This window comes from Hakea prostrata, chromosome 7 (genome assembly GCF_041222555.1).
Source record: "Hakea prostrata isolate BN-2017 chromosome 7, UWA_Hpros_2, whole genome shotgun sequence".
Classification (NCBI taxonomy): Eukaryota; Viridiplantae; Streptophyta; class Magnoliopsida; order Proteales; family Proteaceae; genus Hakea; species Hakea prostrata.
Genome location: NC_142606.1, coordinates 46,245,788 through 46,265,195, shown reverse-complemented (window position 1 = coordinate 46,265,195; position 19,408 = coordinate 46,245,788). Strand labels below are relative to the sequence as shown.

General features: G+C 38.5%; 1 protein-coding gene across 4 annotated transcripts in view; it reads right to left on the bottom strand.

Moving 5' to 3' along the window:
* Window positions 1–8,182, bottom strand: part of LOC149011265 (uncharacterized) — a 120,996-nt gene extending 112,814 nt beyond the window's left edge. For all 4 annotated transcript variants that reach the window (XR_016174394.1, XR_016174395.1, XM_089161181.1 and 1 more), the window contains exons 1-3: window positions 7,495–8,182; window positions 6,623–7,382; window positions 890–1,514 (exon numbers count right to left, since the gene is read on the bottom strand). Coding sequence is in view for 2 of the 4 variants with exons in the window: in XM_089161181.1 (XP_089017307.1) it covers window positions 890–1,514; window positions 6,623–7,382; window positions 7,495–8,003 (1,894 nt within the window). In the remaining 2 variants the exon portion in view is untranslated. The remainder of the gene's footprint in view (window positions 1–889; window positions 1,515–6,622; window positions 7,383–7,494) is intronic.
* Between the last annotated feature and the right edge of the window lie 11,226 nt (window positions 8,183–19,408).

Genomic DNA, 19,408 nt, shown 5'->3' with positions numbered 1-19,408 from the left:
TCCTACTAAACTTAGAGCTTAGACGCTTAAAACTGAAATAAAACATAAGAAAAGGTTAATCTTATTCTTCCTCAGCATTATTGCAGGATAAATTAGAGACTAAATTGCCCTTACAACTTAAGTTGGACATCCGCTCAGTCAGACAATTTATAAGCCAATAATTGAACTATTTCCTACTTAGCCTTGACACTACAATTATAGGCCCATGGCTATATGAACCTATAGGACAAAGGCCCAATACCCATATCTATCAACCCTAGGTTGATTTCAAAGGAAAATAGTCCAATGTGGTGCAGGATTTGCATCATTTGCTCTGAGAATTACTTGTTTCAACAATTGAGATAGCTGTATGTGAGATGCCTATGGCCGAGATAGCCTAGTACAGTAGTACCCTATCCCCCTTTCTTCTATATCCCCTTCTTATTTATATCCCTTTCTTATGTTCTTATATCCTAGGTAAACTTTGATAACCTAGTATGTTAATCCTTTCCACAGTCGATCTCCACTGGTTTACTTTGTTCGATGTCATGCCTTAAGTTTACATTGAAAATTATATACTAATGCTATATCGTATACCTAGTTTATCAGTTGCTCTTCTCGTATTAGGTCATTAAAAGCATTATTTGAATAGGTTATATCATTGCTAAATTAAATATAATCATACACAGCACATCCCTAGGGTGCCAAAGAAATGCCTAAGTGGACAATTTGCCAGTTAGACACCCCTCCAACGCCTTAAGTCACATAGTCTGCATTAGAACTATTTTTTCATATCAGCAGAATGTTAAGCTTCTATAATGGTATATGACTAGACATTAGTAAAACAAATGGATGCAATCTCACATGAAGACAGATGTAACCAATAATAAAGAAAGAATGAAGGAAGCACCATTTTTTCCATGCACTGGCATCCACTGCTCAGATTCTCTTGACAGTTCTTCTTTTGACCATCTACTCCAGGTTGCTGCATCTTTAATCTCACCCTCACCCTCATTATCAACATCAATTCCAAGCTTCTTTAGCAAATCTTCAATATCATCTTCCTGCTTGACATCTTCTGTCTCAAATTCCTCTCCAGCGTCATTAACACCCGCATCAGCTTCTTCAATGTCACCCAAATGCTTACTAGTTGTTTTATTTCTTGATAGTGGTTCTGACCAACCTGTCCAACCACCTCCTTCATTTTCTTGAGCAGACTTCTCAGCAATAACTTTCTGCCTATTTTCCTCCTCTTTTTCCAGCCAAGTAGACCACCCAAGGGCACCTTCTTCTCCAAGCCTTGCACTTTCACTGTTCCAGAAGTGTTCAAATAGTCTTTGTTTACTTTGCTCTGTGAGAAGTAAAGAAGGAGAAAACAAGCTATACTCAATTTCAGCTTGAAATAATGCAGTAGCTAATTCTTGGTAGCCAGCTTGCCATTCAAACCTACAGAGGCTGACAAATATGTCAACTAGGCCAAGTTCTAATTGAACAACAGAAGAATCAACCGGCAGAGGTTTAACAGTTTGAAGGGCCTGCATCAAACAGAACTCAGATAAGAAAACTTGACTTCAATGATAACTTTCCAGACTCATTAGTTTCACCATATAAAGTGAAAAACAGATATCATAACATCACTAGCTTAAAATCATCTCAAAAACAGGCAACAGAAAAGCAAGTAGAGATTCAGAATTTGCTTCCTAAACCACGTATAAACAAGTAAGAGTAACAATCTCTTAATTGCACTAAAACCAAATTAAAAAAAGTGACAGAAATGGAAGTGGAGAATCACAAATGCTTTCTCAACCACCAAAATGTTTCTTCTTTTTTTTTTTTTGGAGGGGGGGTATTTACTGATACCCCCTTTCTGTTAAGCTCCGTTAGTTAATTGATGATGCACAATCTTTGTATTTTTTTTAAAAAAACCCAAAATGACCTTGAGGTATGTTATTCATATCATTAGGATCCAGCTCTTTGAAATCTAAAATGACATCCTAATGAGGGTAATATCATCTTTTGGCATCTTTATTCTAACAAAGGGAAAAATGGACACTACATTATTACACATCCAACCTTAACAGCGTCGTAACACCATCAGGACTGAAAGGGGCATCAGTAACTACCTTCTTTTTCAATTGGGTTTGTCAACACATTCAACAACCACAGAATTCATAGGGATTCAACATTTCATTAACATAACTAGATCAAGTGGCAAAACAATTCTTTCAGGGATTGGAGAGGGATCAGGGACAGCATTATTTTTGTCTTTGGTTTCAGGCACAAATCCTATTCCCATTGTATACTTGTTTGCCTATAGATTCGTAGCTACAAAAAAATTTATATAATGAATGGGCAAGTCCATATATAGGTAGTCTGGATGTTTTTTTATTTTTAGTTATTCAGGTACTTAACCTAGAGTAAATAAGATTCAAGCACCACTGAGTGGAGCCTTATGGATTCTACAGTTCACCTGAAGATGGAAGTTCACATTGAAAGAAAGGCTTTTCCCCTTGATGCCAACTCTTCGAGTCTTCACCAACTTTGCCGGAGCCATAGGATGCAAATCATTTCCAAGGGCCGGTTAGGGCCTAGGGTTGCTGCCAAAAACACTACGGCCCCTAATCACACCAGGGTCATTTTTTATAATTTCCGATGAGTCCAAGTTAGAGTGTCATTGCAGCATGTTAGTAGTGTGATATCTGGGATCCTAACCCGAAACTCTACATGCAGGCCTGAGGACCCATGAATCCAGTAGAAGGAAGTTGTGGGCCATCCATTTAGAAACCATTGGATTAGAATCTGAATTCAGACTTGAATGGCAGAGACTAAGGTTTTGCCGCCATGTTGAAATTTGAAAGACGATTGAACTCAAACCCAGGCGAATTGGGAAGGTGGATTACCAGCTTCTAGGAGTTGAAGTTGGATGATGCCTAAGCCCAGGTATGAGCCCTAAGCCTCCCCAATAGCTTGTAGTCATGTCTGGAACCACCCCAGACAAACTGAACCTTCTATTGCAAGTCGATGACAAGGGCGGTTGGTCGCCAAACTGCCACCATAGGTAGCTGGTTGGCTAGGAAAGTATGGGAAATTCAAGGTTTTTATGAGCTTTGACACCTATTTAATGGCTTTAAACCCTAATTTCACGATTATTCTAATGTTATACGGCCAAGGGTTCTAGAGCGAATCATAGGGAGCTTTTCGGAGAGAAAATAAATGTTCATAGCAGAAAGCTTGGATCATGTGTGGTCTTCAATTTTGAAGGTAAGAATATCAATCTCTTCAATTCCTTTCTGTTCTTTCTCAATCCTGAGGAGATTGATTGGATAAATATATTGTGGGGAGTCGAATTTTATTGAAGAACAACCTTTGTTTTCCATCAACTCTAATTAGATCTAGCACTATGGATGAGATCTAAATCTTTTCCAACTACAGAACTTTCCAGAATAGGATCATCTTCCTTTAGATTGATTAGATCTTTAGAACTAGGTTGTTCTTCTTGTTTTTGGTTGTTTGTTGATTATGAGTTTAAAGGTGCATCAAAGTTGAAATCCATGCCTTCATCCTAAAACCCCCTAAGGTTCGTGGATCAAAGGTGTGAATTTCAGATCTAAGCTTCTGTTCAACCCTGGAGACGGTCGATCGGGCCAACCAGCCCTAACCGACTGCCTAGTTTGTTGAGTGGCCTTGTGGTTGATTTGGCCAAAATGAACCCTAACCTAATTCTAAGTTTCTAACTATAACAACATGATTCTATGAGCTCCAATGAGTTGGTGGTGTGTTTGATTGTGAAGTTTGGATTTATTTTGAAGGTTTTGGACGATCATTCAGGTGACAAAACAACATGCATATATTGGGTTTAATACTCATGTTTTTAATATGCTTTCAATTGCATGCTATGATGTGCTGTTGTGATTATATATGTTGTTTAAGACATGCATGCATTAGGTGCATCATAGGAATATGATTATCATGTTGTTTATTTAATTCTTTCCTTATTATATGATTGAAGCATGATGGGCTAGGAGTTGACATATTGCACCCATATTTATGTAACTTCATTATTAGACGAATAGTCAACCAGGGGTCCAGGACAGCTGTATATATTAATTGAGTCTCGCATTAAGTTTCTAAAATTAAAGAGGATCAATAATCAATCAATAACCAAAACTTGAAGATCAGCATTACAAAATCTCGATATTGTAGTCTGCCAATGTTTTCTTGTGATGGCAAAAGAAAAACAGCATACTCCTAGTAGGATTCTATAAGAATACCTTGTACAAGTTGATGGAGTTTGTAATGCAAACTTGGGTTTCTTCATCACCTCGGCCACCTAAAAACAGCCTCGGCCACCATTATTACCGTTTGTTTGAAGAATTTGAAGTGGGGTGGGAAAAAGTAAACTTTTCCACAAAATTCCAAAATATGGAGTGTTTGGTTAAATGGAGTGGGAAAGCAGGCAGACAAGCTTCCTTAAATTCAGGAAGCTTGTCTGCGAACACGGCATCCCACTTTTCCCACCCCATTGCTTTTAAAAGTCCCACATATTTAGTGGGACTCTGTAGGAAAGTGAGGGATATAATCAAAGTTGGACCCATATTTGCAACTTTTCCACAAAATCCTTTCCTTTCCTTTTCTATTCCCCCAAGGCCCCACCCCTTTTTATCTTGCAAACAAACGATGCCTTAGGTATAGATTAGGTGTAGGGAACCTCCCTACAAGCACCATAATAGCATGAGCATAGACTAAGTTACTCTTTTATTTAAGCCATCATTTGAAGTTGTAGTTCCAATATAAAAGCTCAAGTTACTGTTCACATGAACAGTCACTCAGGTCCTAATTGTGTCCTAGTTTATATTTCAGTCCTGGTGGGACTAAAGTACTCAACATCAACCCCCCTCCCCAAAAAAAAATTTCGTGTTTTTTTTTCAATTGATCTCCCCAAACATCCTCTAAGCTGCCAAATTCAATCTCCATTGAAGAGGCCTAAAGTTCAAGGATCAATTCGAGCCTGTCAGAGCTGTTCTTCAACAACAGTAAGTTTTGATCTGAATCTCAGCAGTTCTACTTCTAGTTTTCTAAGTTCCCCAACCCTATATTTCCCCCTCCCCCTACTTCCCTTTTTCCCTAAACCATAGCCCTTTAAACCCATCTTCAGTGCAAACTAGCCATTAAAACATGTTAGAAATTCATTCCACAACCTCTGGATATTATCCACTTCATGCAATACAGAATACAACTCACATTACCATCCAAGGTTTTACCCCTTTCAAATTTGTGCACTCCCCCAAAGAAACCCAAATTTGAAACTTAGATCTAAACCAATCTAACCATCAAAACTGTCCCAAACTTTTGGGATCATCCCCACATACTACTATCCAAGTTACAGCCCATTCCCACAGCCACAACCTATGTTCTTATGTACCCCAATCAACTACTGAAAATCGTAAAATCCCAAAACCCTAACTTTTGGAATTGAGATCTCGAAATACTAGCTCCTAGTTGACCATCTATAACCGAGGACTACATCAATGGTATCAGAGCTAGATCAGGAGAAGATTCCACCTCTTCCTCCTTTTTATGAATTTTGGGTGGGTGGTACTAACCATGTCAGGAGATCATATCACTAACATTGAGCTGCATAACCTATAACATGAACTGCTTGACAATAACAGAAAGAGCCTCGATAGTTTCAAAGCCAAGTTTCAAAGATTTGAGATCAAGATAGAGAAGAATGAAGGCAAATTTGATAAGTTTGTTGAAATTTGAAAAAAACTCCTAACACTTCCATTGAAATCCTTGGGTTTATGGAGAAGATTGAAGCCCAAATTGAGCAAGGTATTCTAAATTCTCAAACTCTTGGATTGAAACACTCAACAAGATATTTAATTTACTTCAGCTGCACCAAGGATTGGAATCTTGGTTTTGAGGCCAGTTTTGACGTTGGTTGAAACTGAGATATTGTAGTTTTGACCAAAATTCCGGTCAAAGCATGGATTCTTCCCAGTAAGTTTCGGCCTTTTCTATTCGTTTTTTTTTCATCAGATTTCTTGACTACTACATATTTAAAGCATAATGGAGAAAATGGAACTAGTATTTTGCCACAAAACCAACGAAAAATTATCATTCGAATATACTAATACAAGAGGTTTCGAGAAATACGAACTTTGTAAGATTGAACAATACACAATCATACATCATAGTCCTAAGCTAAACCATTAACGCACAAATTATGAGCATATTTAGACGCAGCAGAAAATCTTGCTATATGTCTGTCCAACTGCATTAGCAAATCTAATCTTTTGGCAAAACCAATTGGCGGTCTCTCCTTAGCTCCAGTGGTGCCTCCCTCACTTGATTTATTTTCATCCACAAAACCACCAGTGAATTAGCTATCACTGTTAGTGCATATTTAGCATCTAACAGCAGAGACACACAACTAATTATTCTAGGTGAGACATTTAAAGATACAAATTCCTAGTACCTCCGAAATGAAAAAATACAGTTACAACATCAGCGACAAGGTTATTTTGCATATCTCAAGAATTCCAACCCAAAAAAAATGAAGATATACAAACTCACACTGCCAGTAGAAAAAGTTGATAATATTAATGTGGAAAAAAAAAAAAAAAAAAAAAAAAAGAACCTGCCTACACAGCTTGGTATGCGTGCTAGATAGAGCCTGGATAGCATTGGCATACATCCTTCCCGTATCAGAAACCTTAAATCTGGAGAAATCACTTCTGATGACATTCAGAAACCCTTTCCACAGCTTGCAACTCCCAGAGTGCCGCATAAGTATTTCCTGCCATCTTTCAATGAGAATTTCCGCACCGTCTCTTCTCTGATAAGCCTTCAACAGACTCAACAACAGTTCCTCATTATCCGGGTTAAGTTCAGTAGCCTTCTCTAATATACTTATCTTCTTCTCGAGCATCTGTAAACGAGCAGCTTTTTGTGGCTGCGTGCTTGCGATCTTATCCTGAAATTCAGCGAAGGCTAACCAAACCCTTTCATCATGTGGAAACTCCCTCGAAATCTTATTGAATTCCCTTGTTTTTCTTAACACTTCATCATCCCATGACTCTTCAATCACCTTCATCTTTGATGGCGATTCAACATCTCCACCTTCACTGGAAGTTTCATCCAAAGGAATAAATTCTCCAGGAACCATCAATGAATTGTCAGGGGCAAAAATTCGAACACGCTTAAAATCCTTGTGGCGTTCTAAAGCTGAGAATTTTGTAGACCAGTATCGCCCTCCGCACCTTAACTTTCTGTCCAATGCATCATTATCTTCGTCTCCACCCACAAACAAATCCCAATTTTTACACCGGTTCAGAGCTTTACTGTGAGAGCCAGGCAACTCCGACGAGCTATGAAGTTTGTAACGTGCAACGTCCATCCTAAATTGAAGTGAATGCATGTCGTAAGCTCGAACGCTCCCAAAGACAAAGTAAAAACATCATATTTGCAATTTGGAAATAAAAGTTATACGAAAGAAGAAAACCCATGTACCTATAGAGACTTCCAAATGCCAAATTATCACGGTCACCGCGAGAATCGAAGTAATAATCCTTGGCAGGTTTGGTGTCGGAACCCGCCCAAGTATGAACAGTCGATTTTCTAGAAGCATAATCGTTGGTCGCCGGTTCTCTCGATCTCTTCCTTTTGCGCTTCTTCTTCTTTTTCTCCTGTACCCTCTTTTCGCTCCTGGACTCATTATCTCGACCTTCATCAGATGCAGAAGAATCCAAAAGATCGTATGAAGGTTGTGGTTTCGCCTGGAGGATTCTGTCGGAATCTTCTTCCTCTTCCTCTTGTTCTAGGGAAATTATTTTATGGCGTGAAGCAAGAGATTCCTGGACAACGGACAGATCTGTAGTGAAACTGGGATTGCAAAGCCATTGAGAATCCGAACTACTCTGTAGAGAGGCTTCTGTGAGAGGAAAAAGAGGGAATATAGAACTGTTTGGTTCTTCAGCTTGCGTCGCATTCGTTTCTGCCGATTCTCCCGCTATCTCCATTTTCACCTAGCTGTGAAATCAAAGGTCGAGCGCCAAAAAAGAATGTAAGGCATCTCAAGGAATAGATTTTTAGCGGTTCGTGTCGGCTGCCGCAGATCGGTGCCTTGGACTCCAAGATGCTACCCCAAGGAGGCGTTTGGTTATGCAATTCTATGGAATCAGATTTCAGATGACTCCAATAAAATAAATCGTTTGCTTCTGTTTGCTTCTTTTTCCTCCTCTTTAATATATTGAAAATTATTTGACAAATTCCTACTCTTCCAAAGATTAAACAATTTTGTGACTGATATGGATAAAATATAACCGAACCGGGTTCAACCTTGGTTCGACCCTCGACCCCGGTCGGGACGAAAGAAATTGACTCGCTTTTGAGGGGGCCGAGTTCAAAAGGTAGCTTGCTGAGGAAGTAAACTAACTCAGTCCCAAGCACGCCCTAATTCGTTATGATCGGAATGGACTCATCGTCAAAGAGATGGGTAGTAGTATTTACGGAAGATGTTTATCGCTAGTTATATGGATAACTACTATATAACGATCATATTATCAAAAAAGTTATCTAATAGCCCAACCTAGTACGGATCTATCACTCAATGGATCTATTCGTTAAGATCTGACGGCTATCCGAAGAAGGCTCAAATACATCAAACGAAGGAGATTCGAAGGTACACCCTATATAAGACATCACCTACCCATAAAGTAGAGGGACATATACAATCTGAATCGTATTCTCGTTATTCATTCCTTACCTCTGGTGATCAAGCGAGCCGTTTATGATTAAGTTCATCAACTGACTTAGCCTTCGGAGGTGGACTCTCGATCCCAGCGGTCGGGCCACATCTAACGTTCGTTTTTGCAAGTCATACGCAAGAGATCTAAGGGCTAAGCAGATTTTGGACGCATCATTTGGCGCCGTCTGTGGGAAACGCTTCAGAAAGCCATGGTTTCCAGATCATCGACAGCAGCACAGCGAGAAGCTGGCGTTCAAATTCCCGAAGCTAATAATCCAAATATCCCTGAGGGAAGTCGACCTCTTGAAGTGCGGGAAGATGGTGGTCAGGGAGGTAATAATCCTCCAGATCCACTCCAGTATCAATTGGATCAACTAAAACTCCAGTTATTGGAGGTAAGTCAGACGCTCTGTACGTTGACCAATCAAGTGATGGCACCGCAAACACCTGATCACAGTGATGCGGGAAGGCGCGCATTACAAAGGGAGCAAAGACTGATCGATGACCCGAATGTCGGTCAAAATTTTCGAGAAGGCGACCGGAGGCGAGAAAAAGAACCTAGGAGAACTGGAGAACTCCCTAGGAGAGATGAGCAGTTTGAAGGACCGCAAGGAAGCACAACCGATTCAAATACGAGGTTGGGTGCAGGAGTATGAACTCACTCACCAATAGGCCTGTAAACGGATCGGATTCGGCTCGGATACACTACTATCCGAATCCGATAAGAAAATCCGCTATCCGAATCCGATCCGATATCCGGCGAAATTTTTTTAATAGGTATCCGAATTCGAATTCGAAACTCTACCGGATATCCGATAATTATCCGATCCGATAAACTATCCGATTACTGGTTGAAAATTGTCATTATCCGATTTCCGGTTTCGAATCCGATTATCAACCTGTTTAGAGAAAAAAATTTATTCTAATGATTTTTTCATGGATTGACCTTGGTGAATATATTTTGACGGATTATTTTCTCCATATTTTAAAAACAATCAAATTTATACATTCGTAGACCACAAACAATAACCCTATTACAAAATCAGCATAATTTAACAAATCCCAGGTAACTTAATAATATATTATCTATAAGCATCATATATAAAATCCTATAACAAATCAATAAATTATAATTCATCAAAAACCATAACCTGTTACAAACTTACAATCACATTATCATTCATAAAAATTATGACCTCTAGAAAAGTCATCCATCATAATTCAAAGAAATTCGAACCAATAACCTGTATCATCTATAATCTGTCACAAAACCATCTATAACTATTTGAAGACAATCTATTATAATTAAAATACCACCCATAAATGTCATAACCTGTTACAAACGGTACAAGAAACTATCCAAAGCTATTTAAACTAATACAAAACATATACAAATAGACCATGACATATTCTAAAGTAAATATCAAGTTAGATCAAATCCAAAAAAAATTAAGGATCAAGTAAAATGGCCACGACTTAAGTCATTTTGCACATGCAAAAAATGCTTGCCACCCCGTAATTCTCCATGTTTTGAAATACCTGCAAAACAATTAATGAAGAGTTAAGTAAGTTGTCCAAAGAGATAAACATCTTATCTAAGGTAAAGTTATTAAAGAGAATCTATTTAATCCAACCCCGCAAACCGTAATCTGTCACAACCATCCATAACCATTTGAATATTGAGAAAATCCTATAAGGAAACATTTTTTTTTTTAATCATAATTATAAGAACTATAATAAAAATTAATAAGAAACCATAGCAACAATGTGATCACAATTAACAAAAAGTAGCATAAGAAATGTTTACCTGGCAAATGTCCAACTATCCATGTCATTAGCATTTGATAGTTAAATTCATTCTTCCACAATTGAATCTGATCCATACAACATAATAGAAATACCCAAATTAGTAAGAAATAATAATATCTATAAGTTACACCATACACATTCTAAAAAAGAGATTATGTAAAGTTACATATTTATAATTACTTACCAAAGTTAACTTCAGGCAACCAATCTCTCAAGCATATCAAAGCTTCAACAACATTAGGGAGTAAGGAAGAGCGAGATTCAGTGATGTATCTACCTCCGATACTAAAAGCAGATTCAGAAGCAACTGTTGAAGTTGGAACTGCTAAGATATCACGAGCCATTCTAGAGAGGATTGGAAACTTAGGGCCATTGACTTTCCACCAATGCAAAATGTCAAAACGAGAATCATCTTCTACAATGGGAAATAAGCCATCATCCAAATATTGATCTAAATCAGACTTCAGGGGCTGCATGAGATCATCTTCCTCTTGTATTAGAAAATAATGGAAATCATCATTGTAGTTCTTATTTTCTCTGCTAGAACTTCCATCAGATTCTTTTCTAATACAACTTTCAAAAACATCATCAATATTGTGTTCACTTGAACTGCCATATTTTCTTGCATACTCAGCATAAAGATCACCCACTTGAAATCTAAGTTGTGAGACATAATTTTCAGCATCAACATTCCCACAAACTTTACGCATACAAAACCTAATTAATTTCATTTTGTAACGAGGATTAAGAATAGCCCCAAGTGCCATGAACAATGTAGTATTTTTCCAATACTTTTCAAACTTGATTTTCATAGCAATTGCCATAGACCTAATGGAATCATTTTCATTTTTTTCCCAAGCATGTATCCTTGAAAGAACATTACATACATCTTTAAAATAAAAGTTTGCAGTTGGATACTTGCAGGCTGACATATGAATAGTTGCATCATAGAAGACTTCTAGGCATGCCTCAATTCTTTGACATTTCTCCCACTCTTCCTTAGTTGGTAAACTTTTGAAATTGTTATCTAATTCTGCCAAACGTTCAATAGCTAGTTTTACCACTAAAGCATCATGAAGCATTTCATAGGTAGAATTCCACCTTGTTGGGACATCCAAAGAGACACTCTTTTTGTCAACCAACTTGCATTGGGATAAAGCATATTTCCATTTTTCAGATCTCGATGGTGAGGCATTTATCCACTTGACCATGTGTCGAATTTTTACCAACTCATCTCTAAGCTCCACCAATCCATCTTGAACAATGAGATTTAATATATGTGCACAACACCACACATGAAAAATCTCTCCATTTCCCATCAATGCTCCTTTTTTACCAAGCCATTCTTTTAAATAACATATCATGACATCATTTGAGGAAGCATTGTCTACTGCAATTGAGCATACTTTCTTGTCAAGATTCCAACTTAGTAACTGAGCCTTTACATGCTCACTAATAGCCTCACCTGTGTGGGGTGTTGGAAGCATCTTGTAAGAAATGATCTTCTTGTGCAAGTTCCACTCATCATCTATGTAATGACATGTCAAAACGCAATAGCCAATATTTTGATGTTCTGATGTCCACAAATCAGTGGTGAAACTAACATTACAAGTCAACTTATCCAACTCCTTGTATAACTTCTCTCTTTCTCCATCATAGAGATCCAACACATCTTTTTTCAATGTGTTCCTTGAGTACTTCTTGTATAGAGGGTTCAAACTTTTTGAATATAATACAAAATAACCATGCTCAGCCATGGTGAATGGATAAGCATGCTTAGCAACCATCTTAGCAAAAAGTTTTCGAGTATGATCAGCATCATACTTGTAGTTCCCCACCTTACAAGACTCATTAGTACTATTTTTTGTGATGGAGAGAAGTTGTTGACTGATAGTAGTGGTGAACCTCTTGCTACAAGTTTTCTTATGGCTACTTAGATGTGATGTTCCTAAAGCACTTGCACCATTGAAGACTCTTCCACAATGCTTGCATGTGGCTGTCACCTTATTGTCATCATAGAAAACCCTATCAAAGTCATTCCAAACAACGGATGTTGTTTTGCGACATTTAGGTTTGGATATATCTACACAACCACGAATCTTCCCTTCTTCATTATCTTTTTGTGTACTCACATCTTCAACCTCCTTATCATTAATATTAGAGGCAACTAGAACATCGCTAGGAGTAGTAGTTGATGCAGCAGCAGAACTACAATGAAGATCAGCCATGTCTAATATACAATAAACAATTATTAATGAACAATCTATATTTACAAATATATAAAACATACATAAAAAATTTCATGTACAGTATTAATGTGCTCCAAAAAATATTTGCATCCATAAACACATTGAATTAAGAAAAGTAACAAAACAAAAAAATAAAACCCTTTAAAGGGGCCATGGTAGGAACAAAACCTAGTAACCGAATAAATGAGGAACATTAAGAGAGAGACTTAAGGCTTGAACATCTCTATCCAAGTCTTATAAATGAAGACAAAGGGGTAGATAAGAGATTATGATTAGAACAACACAAAAGGGAAGGTACATAAGAAAGAACATGGCCCATGTTATCTACTAACATGGCTAGCAAATAACAAAGAGAGCTACCATCCATGCCAATCCATGAGAGACATTATTGGTAGGTAAGTCAACAAGCTAAATCAATCCCTACCCAGTAAGTTACCTATCTCACAATCCAAAAGTTAATATAAACAACATACAAATATGGCTTAAATCCATTATCATTTGTCATAGCAAAGTCAATAAAATACAAACAAATCATACAATTATTCTGATTAAAATATTTCAAAATTTAACTGTTGAAATACAAACAAATCATACAATTATTCTAATTAAAATATTTCAAAGTTTAACTGTTCATAATGATAGTTTCCTGGGTTCTTGCCTGGCCTTCCAAAGCTAACTCTTCTTTATTTCCTGAAATTATTATAAAGTAATCGTCAATCTTCAAACAAGAAAGAAAAGAGAAGAGAGATGATGAAGAGAAAGGGAAGACTTAGACCCCAAATTTATGAGATGAAATGGAAGTATTGTCTATCTGATGTTCTTATTTTTTTTGGGTCAAACTTTGCCTCTCTGATGTCATTCAGCTACCAAGTAACCACAATGACCACTTCTTCTCATGGTCTTTCCAAATCACAATTCAACAAGTTCCATTAAAGCTGTGTCTCTTTGGATCTTTCAAGTTCATTAGGGTATCTCTTTTTAGGTTATTTTACCCTTAGAGTTATAGTTAACCAAAAGAAAAACAAGAAAACCCATTAATACGGTAGAGAGAGAGAGAGAATACAAAATCCAAAATGCAAAGGAGACAAGTAGAAAGTAGGAGGAGAATGCATGCATCATCAGCTTCCAATTCATGAAAGAAGTTGACTTCACCATATGGCTTTATAAGAGAGGCTACGTAGATTTTCTTCTAAGATTCTATTGACACTAGTTTCTAGGATATTAGCTTTTATTTTCAGTCTACTAAATTTCTATTTCTTGTAAAGCTTTAGTCAGGCCATAAATGGGCCCTTACATTGCAATAAAAATAAGACTAAAGAAGATAAATTGATGCTTTAACATTGTGTGTTTGCAGCCTCTCTCTCTCTCTCTCTCTCTCTCTCTCTCTCTCTCTTCTCTTCTCTTCTTCTTATGAGTGCTCTTCTGCTTCTTCAAGTCTAATTCTTCTCAGATTTCCCTCCTTTCCCCTATCCTCTTTATGATGTAAACCTAGGTTCAGGGTTTGTTAATCAGGAACCTCTTTAATAAGAACTAGCACTAATTAGGGTTTCTACATGTTTAGATTAGAGTTTTTATAGGTTCTATGGGGCTTTAACTCTGCTCAGGTATGCTGGAATTGAAGTCCAGATCTGAATTTATATCAGGATTAGAATTCAAACTCAATAAATCAAATCCTAGACCAAGTAGGATTGGGTTTAGGATTTCGGTCAGATTAGGGTATTGGGATTAGGCTGCTGGTTCTGCAGATTTGACTTCTGTAGTTGATTTTTTGTAGTCTAGAAACAGGTTGGAGGTGTACGGCTGAAGTAGGGTGGTATGAGAAAATTTTGCAAATCTGGAAATTTCTGCAACTTCAGTGAAGAAGATGAAGTGCAGGAAACTTCAGTGAAGAAGATGAAGTGCAGGAAACTTCAGTGAAGAAGATGAAGTGCAGGAAACTAAGAACTTAGGTTTAATGGAATGTTTAGAAGACACTAATGGTAGACTGGAATACAAAATATTAGAAATCCACCCGGGTGATGTTTTAGATATGGTAAATTTAAAATGTAAACAAATTTAAACAAATGAGATTTCTTAGAAAAACCACCCGTTTGGTGTGGAATCAAAGAACTTTTTTTTTGAAATGCAGAATAGGGTTTTCAACTCTCAAGCAAAAGAAAAAAGTAACATACCTTTTGAAATGAAGTTGGGGATTCAAGGCTTCAAACACACTAGACGGTCCACACCTTTTGAATATTTAACTTCAAAATTTTCCACTCTGTCCCAACTCCCAAGCAACTACAGAATATTTGGCAAGAATAACTTAGAAAGAAAAAAAAAAACTCAAGAGCTTTAGACATCTGTAACTGTTGCATTCAAAAACAAATAGATAGGAGAAATGGAGAATAGAACCTAGAAGAATCACTTCTGCTTGCCGTTTTTGCTGTTGGTTGAGAGAAAGTATTGCAGTAGTCTCTCTACCTTAGGATTTTTACTGCATGCCTGGTTTTCATTATCCTTTTCCCAACCTTGAAGAAGACGCAGCAGACCAACAGTTTCCTCTAGAAGAAGACGCAGAGGTTGAGAGGAACTGAGGAAGGACGGTTGAGTTGAGCGTTGAGTGTTGGAGAAGTTTCCTTCCACGTTTCAAACTTTGAATGGTGTTTTGTTTTGGTAAATGATCCTTTGAGATTAATTACCAAAAACAGAAATTGATTTGAAATTTAAATTTCAAACGTGTTAAGTTTTTAGTATTTATCTTTTACTTTGTAGTTTTAAAAAAAAATATATTTTTTATTATAACCGGATAATATTTTATCCGGATATTATCCAGTCCGTTTAGCAAATATCCGAATCCGAATCCGTTTAGTTATCGGACGGATTCGGATATTTTCCGGTAAGAAAAAATTCGGATTCGGGCGCTCCTAAACGAATACGAATACGAATTCGGAGGCGGATTTCGGTTATCCATTTACAGGTCTACTCACCAACTATCAGTCGCGCGGTAGAATGATCGTGTCGTCGAAGATCGATCAGCACATATTGGTCAATATTAATCAAAAACTCGAACAATTGGCGAGAGGGAGAATAACTGATGATATTTATTCGGTTATTCGAAAGACTCCGTTTGCCGAGGCCATAGCAGGATATCAATTTCCTCACAATTTCTGTTTGCCAACCTTTTCCACGTTCGATGGTTCGGGAGATCCCACCGCTCATATTAGTTACTATCAGCAGACTATGGCTGTTGCGGGTAATTCCGATGAAATCCTTTGCAGGGTTTTCGGTTCATCCTTGACTGGAGCAGCACATAAATGGTTTTCGAATCTCCCGTCGAGAAGGATCATGGATTTTGAAGAATTGGCGCGAAAATTCATAGAACGATTCCATAGTGGAATCCAAATCAAAAAGACCGAGGAGACCTTGTTCACTATCAGACAAGGGAAAAGTGAATCGATTCGGGAATATTTGAAAAGATTTAATAGGGTCACGATGGAGATAGAGAATCTGGATGAACAGGTAGCTAAAACTGCTTTGTTCACTGGACTCACTAACCGACGGCTCTTGGAGTTACTACTCCAAGACATGCCTACCACTTATGTTGAACTGGTGCAAAGGTGTCAGAAGCAGGCAGAGGTGACAAAGATCCTGGATGCACGCCAGGGGGATAATAAAGCCTCTACAAAAGAACAGAAGGCCCCTGAGAACAAGCAAAGGCCGAAGCAGAATGTTCGTGATCGAGTTGGAAAGCCTCACCAGACATGGCGGCAAAGATCTCCCGGTAAAAGTGAGTATACTCCATTAAATACTCCTTGGGCTGATATCTTAAACATTATCAAGAAACATAATATATTGAAATGGCCACCAAAGCTTCCCACGAAGCCTGGGGAGCAAGATAGGGAAAGGTATTGCCGTTTCCACAAGGATTACGGTCATTATACCAATGATTGCAGACATTTAAAGGCGGATATTGAAAGATTGATATCTCAGGGACATTTGTCCAATTTCGTCAAAGGAAGACGAACGGAACCGCGAGACACAGGTAACAAAAGGGAACGTTCGGTTAGTCCAGAATGACCGACGAAGGCTCTTAAATCTAAGAAAGGTAAGAAAGTGATCGATGCCACTCGGTCACCCATACTAACAATATTTGGAGGTCCCAAACCTGAGTCACTCTGTAAGCTAAAAGCCAAATCCAAGTTTGTTGGAATAGGAGAAACACGAAGCGGAAAAAGACCGAATGCTGAGGGTTCGATCACCTTCGGTGAGGAAGATGAAAGAGGCGTCTGTTTACCTCATGATGATGCCATAGTCATCAAGGTAGAGATCGCACGCCGAGAAGTGCATAGGGTGTTAGTTGACACCGGGTCTGCTGCAGACCTTTTATCTTATGCAGCTTATCAAAAGCTTAAAGTGGATGAAGACTTGATGGAGCCGTCATCCACACACTTATATGGCTTTGTGGGATCATCCGCAATAGCAGAAGGATCAGTACAACTAGATCTGTCAATTGGAAGCTTCCCTAAAGAGGCTACTGTTCTGGTAAATTTCTTGGTGGTTCAAGAACTTCCGGCTTACAACGTCATTCTCGGAAGGCCATCCTTATTGAAGTTAGGTGCTATAGTTTCAACAAAGCACCTGAAGATAAAATTCCCGACAGAAATGGGAATTGGTCAGGTTTCTTCTGACCAAAGAATCTCTCGACATTGCTATGTAGCATATTTGAATGATAAGGAGGGCCCGAGGAAGGTAACTGCGTTACCAATAGAAGTACGAGACGATCGGGACGAGGCAGAAATGCAAAGGCCCGAGCCAGTCGAGAAGTTGGAACAAATCCAGCTGCATCCCGATAATGAAAAAAGAATTACTTATGTCGGCTCTGAGCAGTTGGAAGAATTCAAGAAGGAACTGAAGTCTTTTCTTCAACAAAAGATCGATGTGTTCGTGTGGTATGCAAAGGATATGCCAGGAATTGATCGGCAGGTTGCAGAACATAAACTTTGGATAGATCCGAAGGTGAAACTGGTAATTCAAAAGAGGAGAAAATTCTCCATAGAAAAGCATGAAGCCGTTCAGGGTGAGGTTGACAAAGTGAAGAACTCTGGTTTCATTGAACCAATTAGTTAATGCCCAATCTGGTTGGCCAACGTGGTGATGGTCAAGAAGGCAAATGGAAAGTGGAGAATGTGTACAGATTACACAGATCTCAACAAGGCTTGCCCAAAGGATTGTTATCCGTTGCCCAGGATAGATCTGTTGATAGATGCCACAACAGGATATGAAACATTGAGTTTCATGGATGCATACTCAGGATACAATTAGATCCTCATGAACAAAGAGGATGAAAAGTTTACTGCTTTCATGACTGATCGTGAGAGTTTCTATTACAAAGTCATGCCGTTCGGCTTGAAAAATGCAGGGGCCACTTATCAGAGGGCTGTCAACAAAATTTTTAAAGACTTGATCGGGAAGAACGTGGAAGCATATGTTGATGATATGCGAGTGAAGAGCACTTCGAGGTGAAAACACATTGAGGATTTAGCAGAGGTATTTTCAGTACTGCGGAAGTACCAAATGAAGCTGAATCCGGAAAAGTGCGCCTTCGGAGTCTCGTCGGGCAAGTTCCTAGGCTTTATGGTATCACAAAGAGGTATTGAGGCTAATCCGGCCAAAATAATGGCTTTGATCGATATGGAAGCACCCAAGACTATTCGAGATGTGCAATGCTTAACAGGAAGAGTAGCCGCGTTGAACCGGTTCATCTCACAGTCGGGAGAAAAGTGCCTACCTTTTTTCAAAGCACTCAAAGATTTGAGGGGCAGTAAGGAGGCGAAATAGACTGAAGAATGTCAAAAGGCATTTGAAGATCCAAAGGAAACATTGGGAAGACCATCGCTACTGGTCCCGATCGAAAAGGGGGAAATTTTGCAACTATATTTGGCAACATCCCCTTCGGCAGTAAGCGCGGTGCTTGTTTGGGAAAAAGATAAAAAGTAGTGACCAATCTATTATGTCAGCCACGTACTACTCGACGTGGAAACACGGTATTCCCATATCGAAAAGCAGGCCTTGGCTCTTATGATAGCAGCCATAAAACTACAGTCATACTTTCAGGCTCATCCAATTGAGGTATTTACAACTTTTCCTCTTAGTAAAGTTCTTCGTAAACCTGATTTGTCTGGAAGAATGGTAGCTTGGTCGGTCGAGCTCAGCGAGTTCCAAGTAAGCTTTAAGCCTCGAATGTCAATTAAAGCCCAAGCATTGGCCGACTTCGTAGTAGAAACAACTGCACCAATGGAAGAGATTATCAAGCCTAGTATTCCAACCATGTGGGAGGTGTACGTGGATGGCTCGAGCAATAAACAAGGCGCAGGGGCAGGAATTCTTTTGAAAAGCCCGACAGGTTTTATTATTCGGTATGCATTAAGATTTGCGTTCGAAGCAAGTAACAATGAAGCAGAGTACGGGGCTCTAATAGCTGGACTTCGCTTGTCAAAAGCATTGGCGATAGTAGAGGTAACTATTTTTAGTGACTCACAGCTTATTGTCAATCAAGTACAAGGGGAGTATGGTGTCAAAGAACTCCGATTGCAGAAATATCAAAAGATTGTGCAAGCATTGCATAAAGAATTAAGGAATC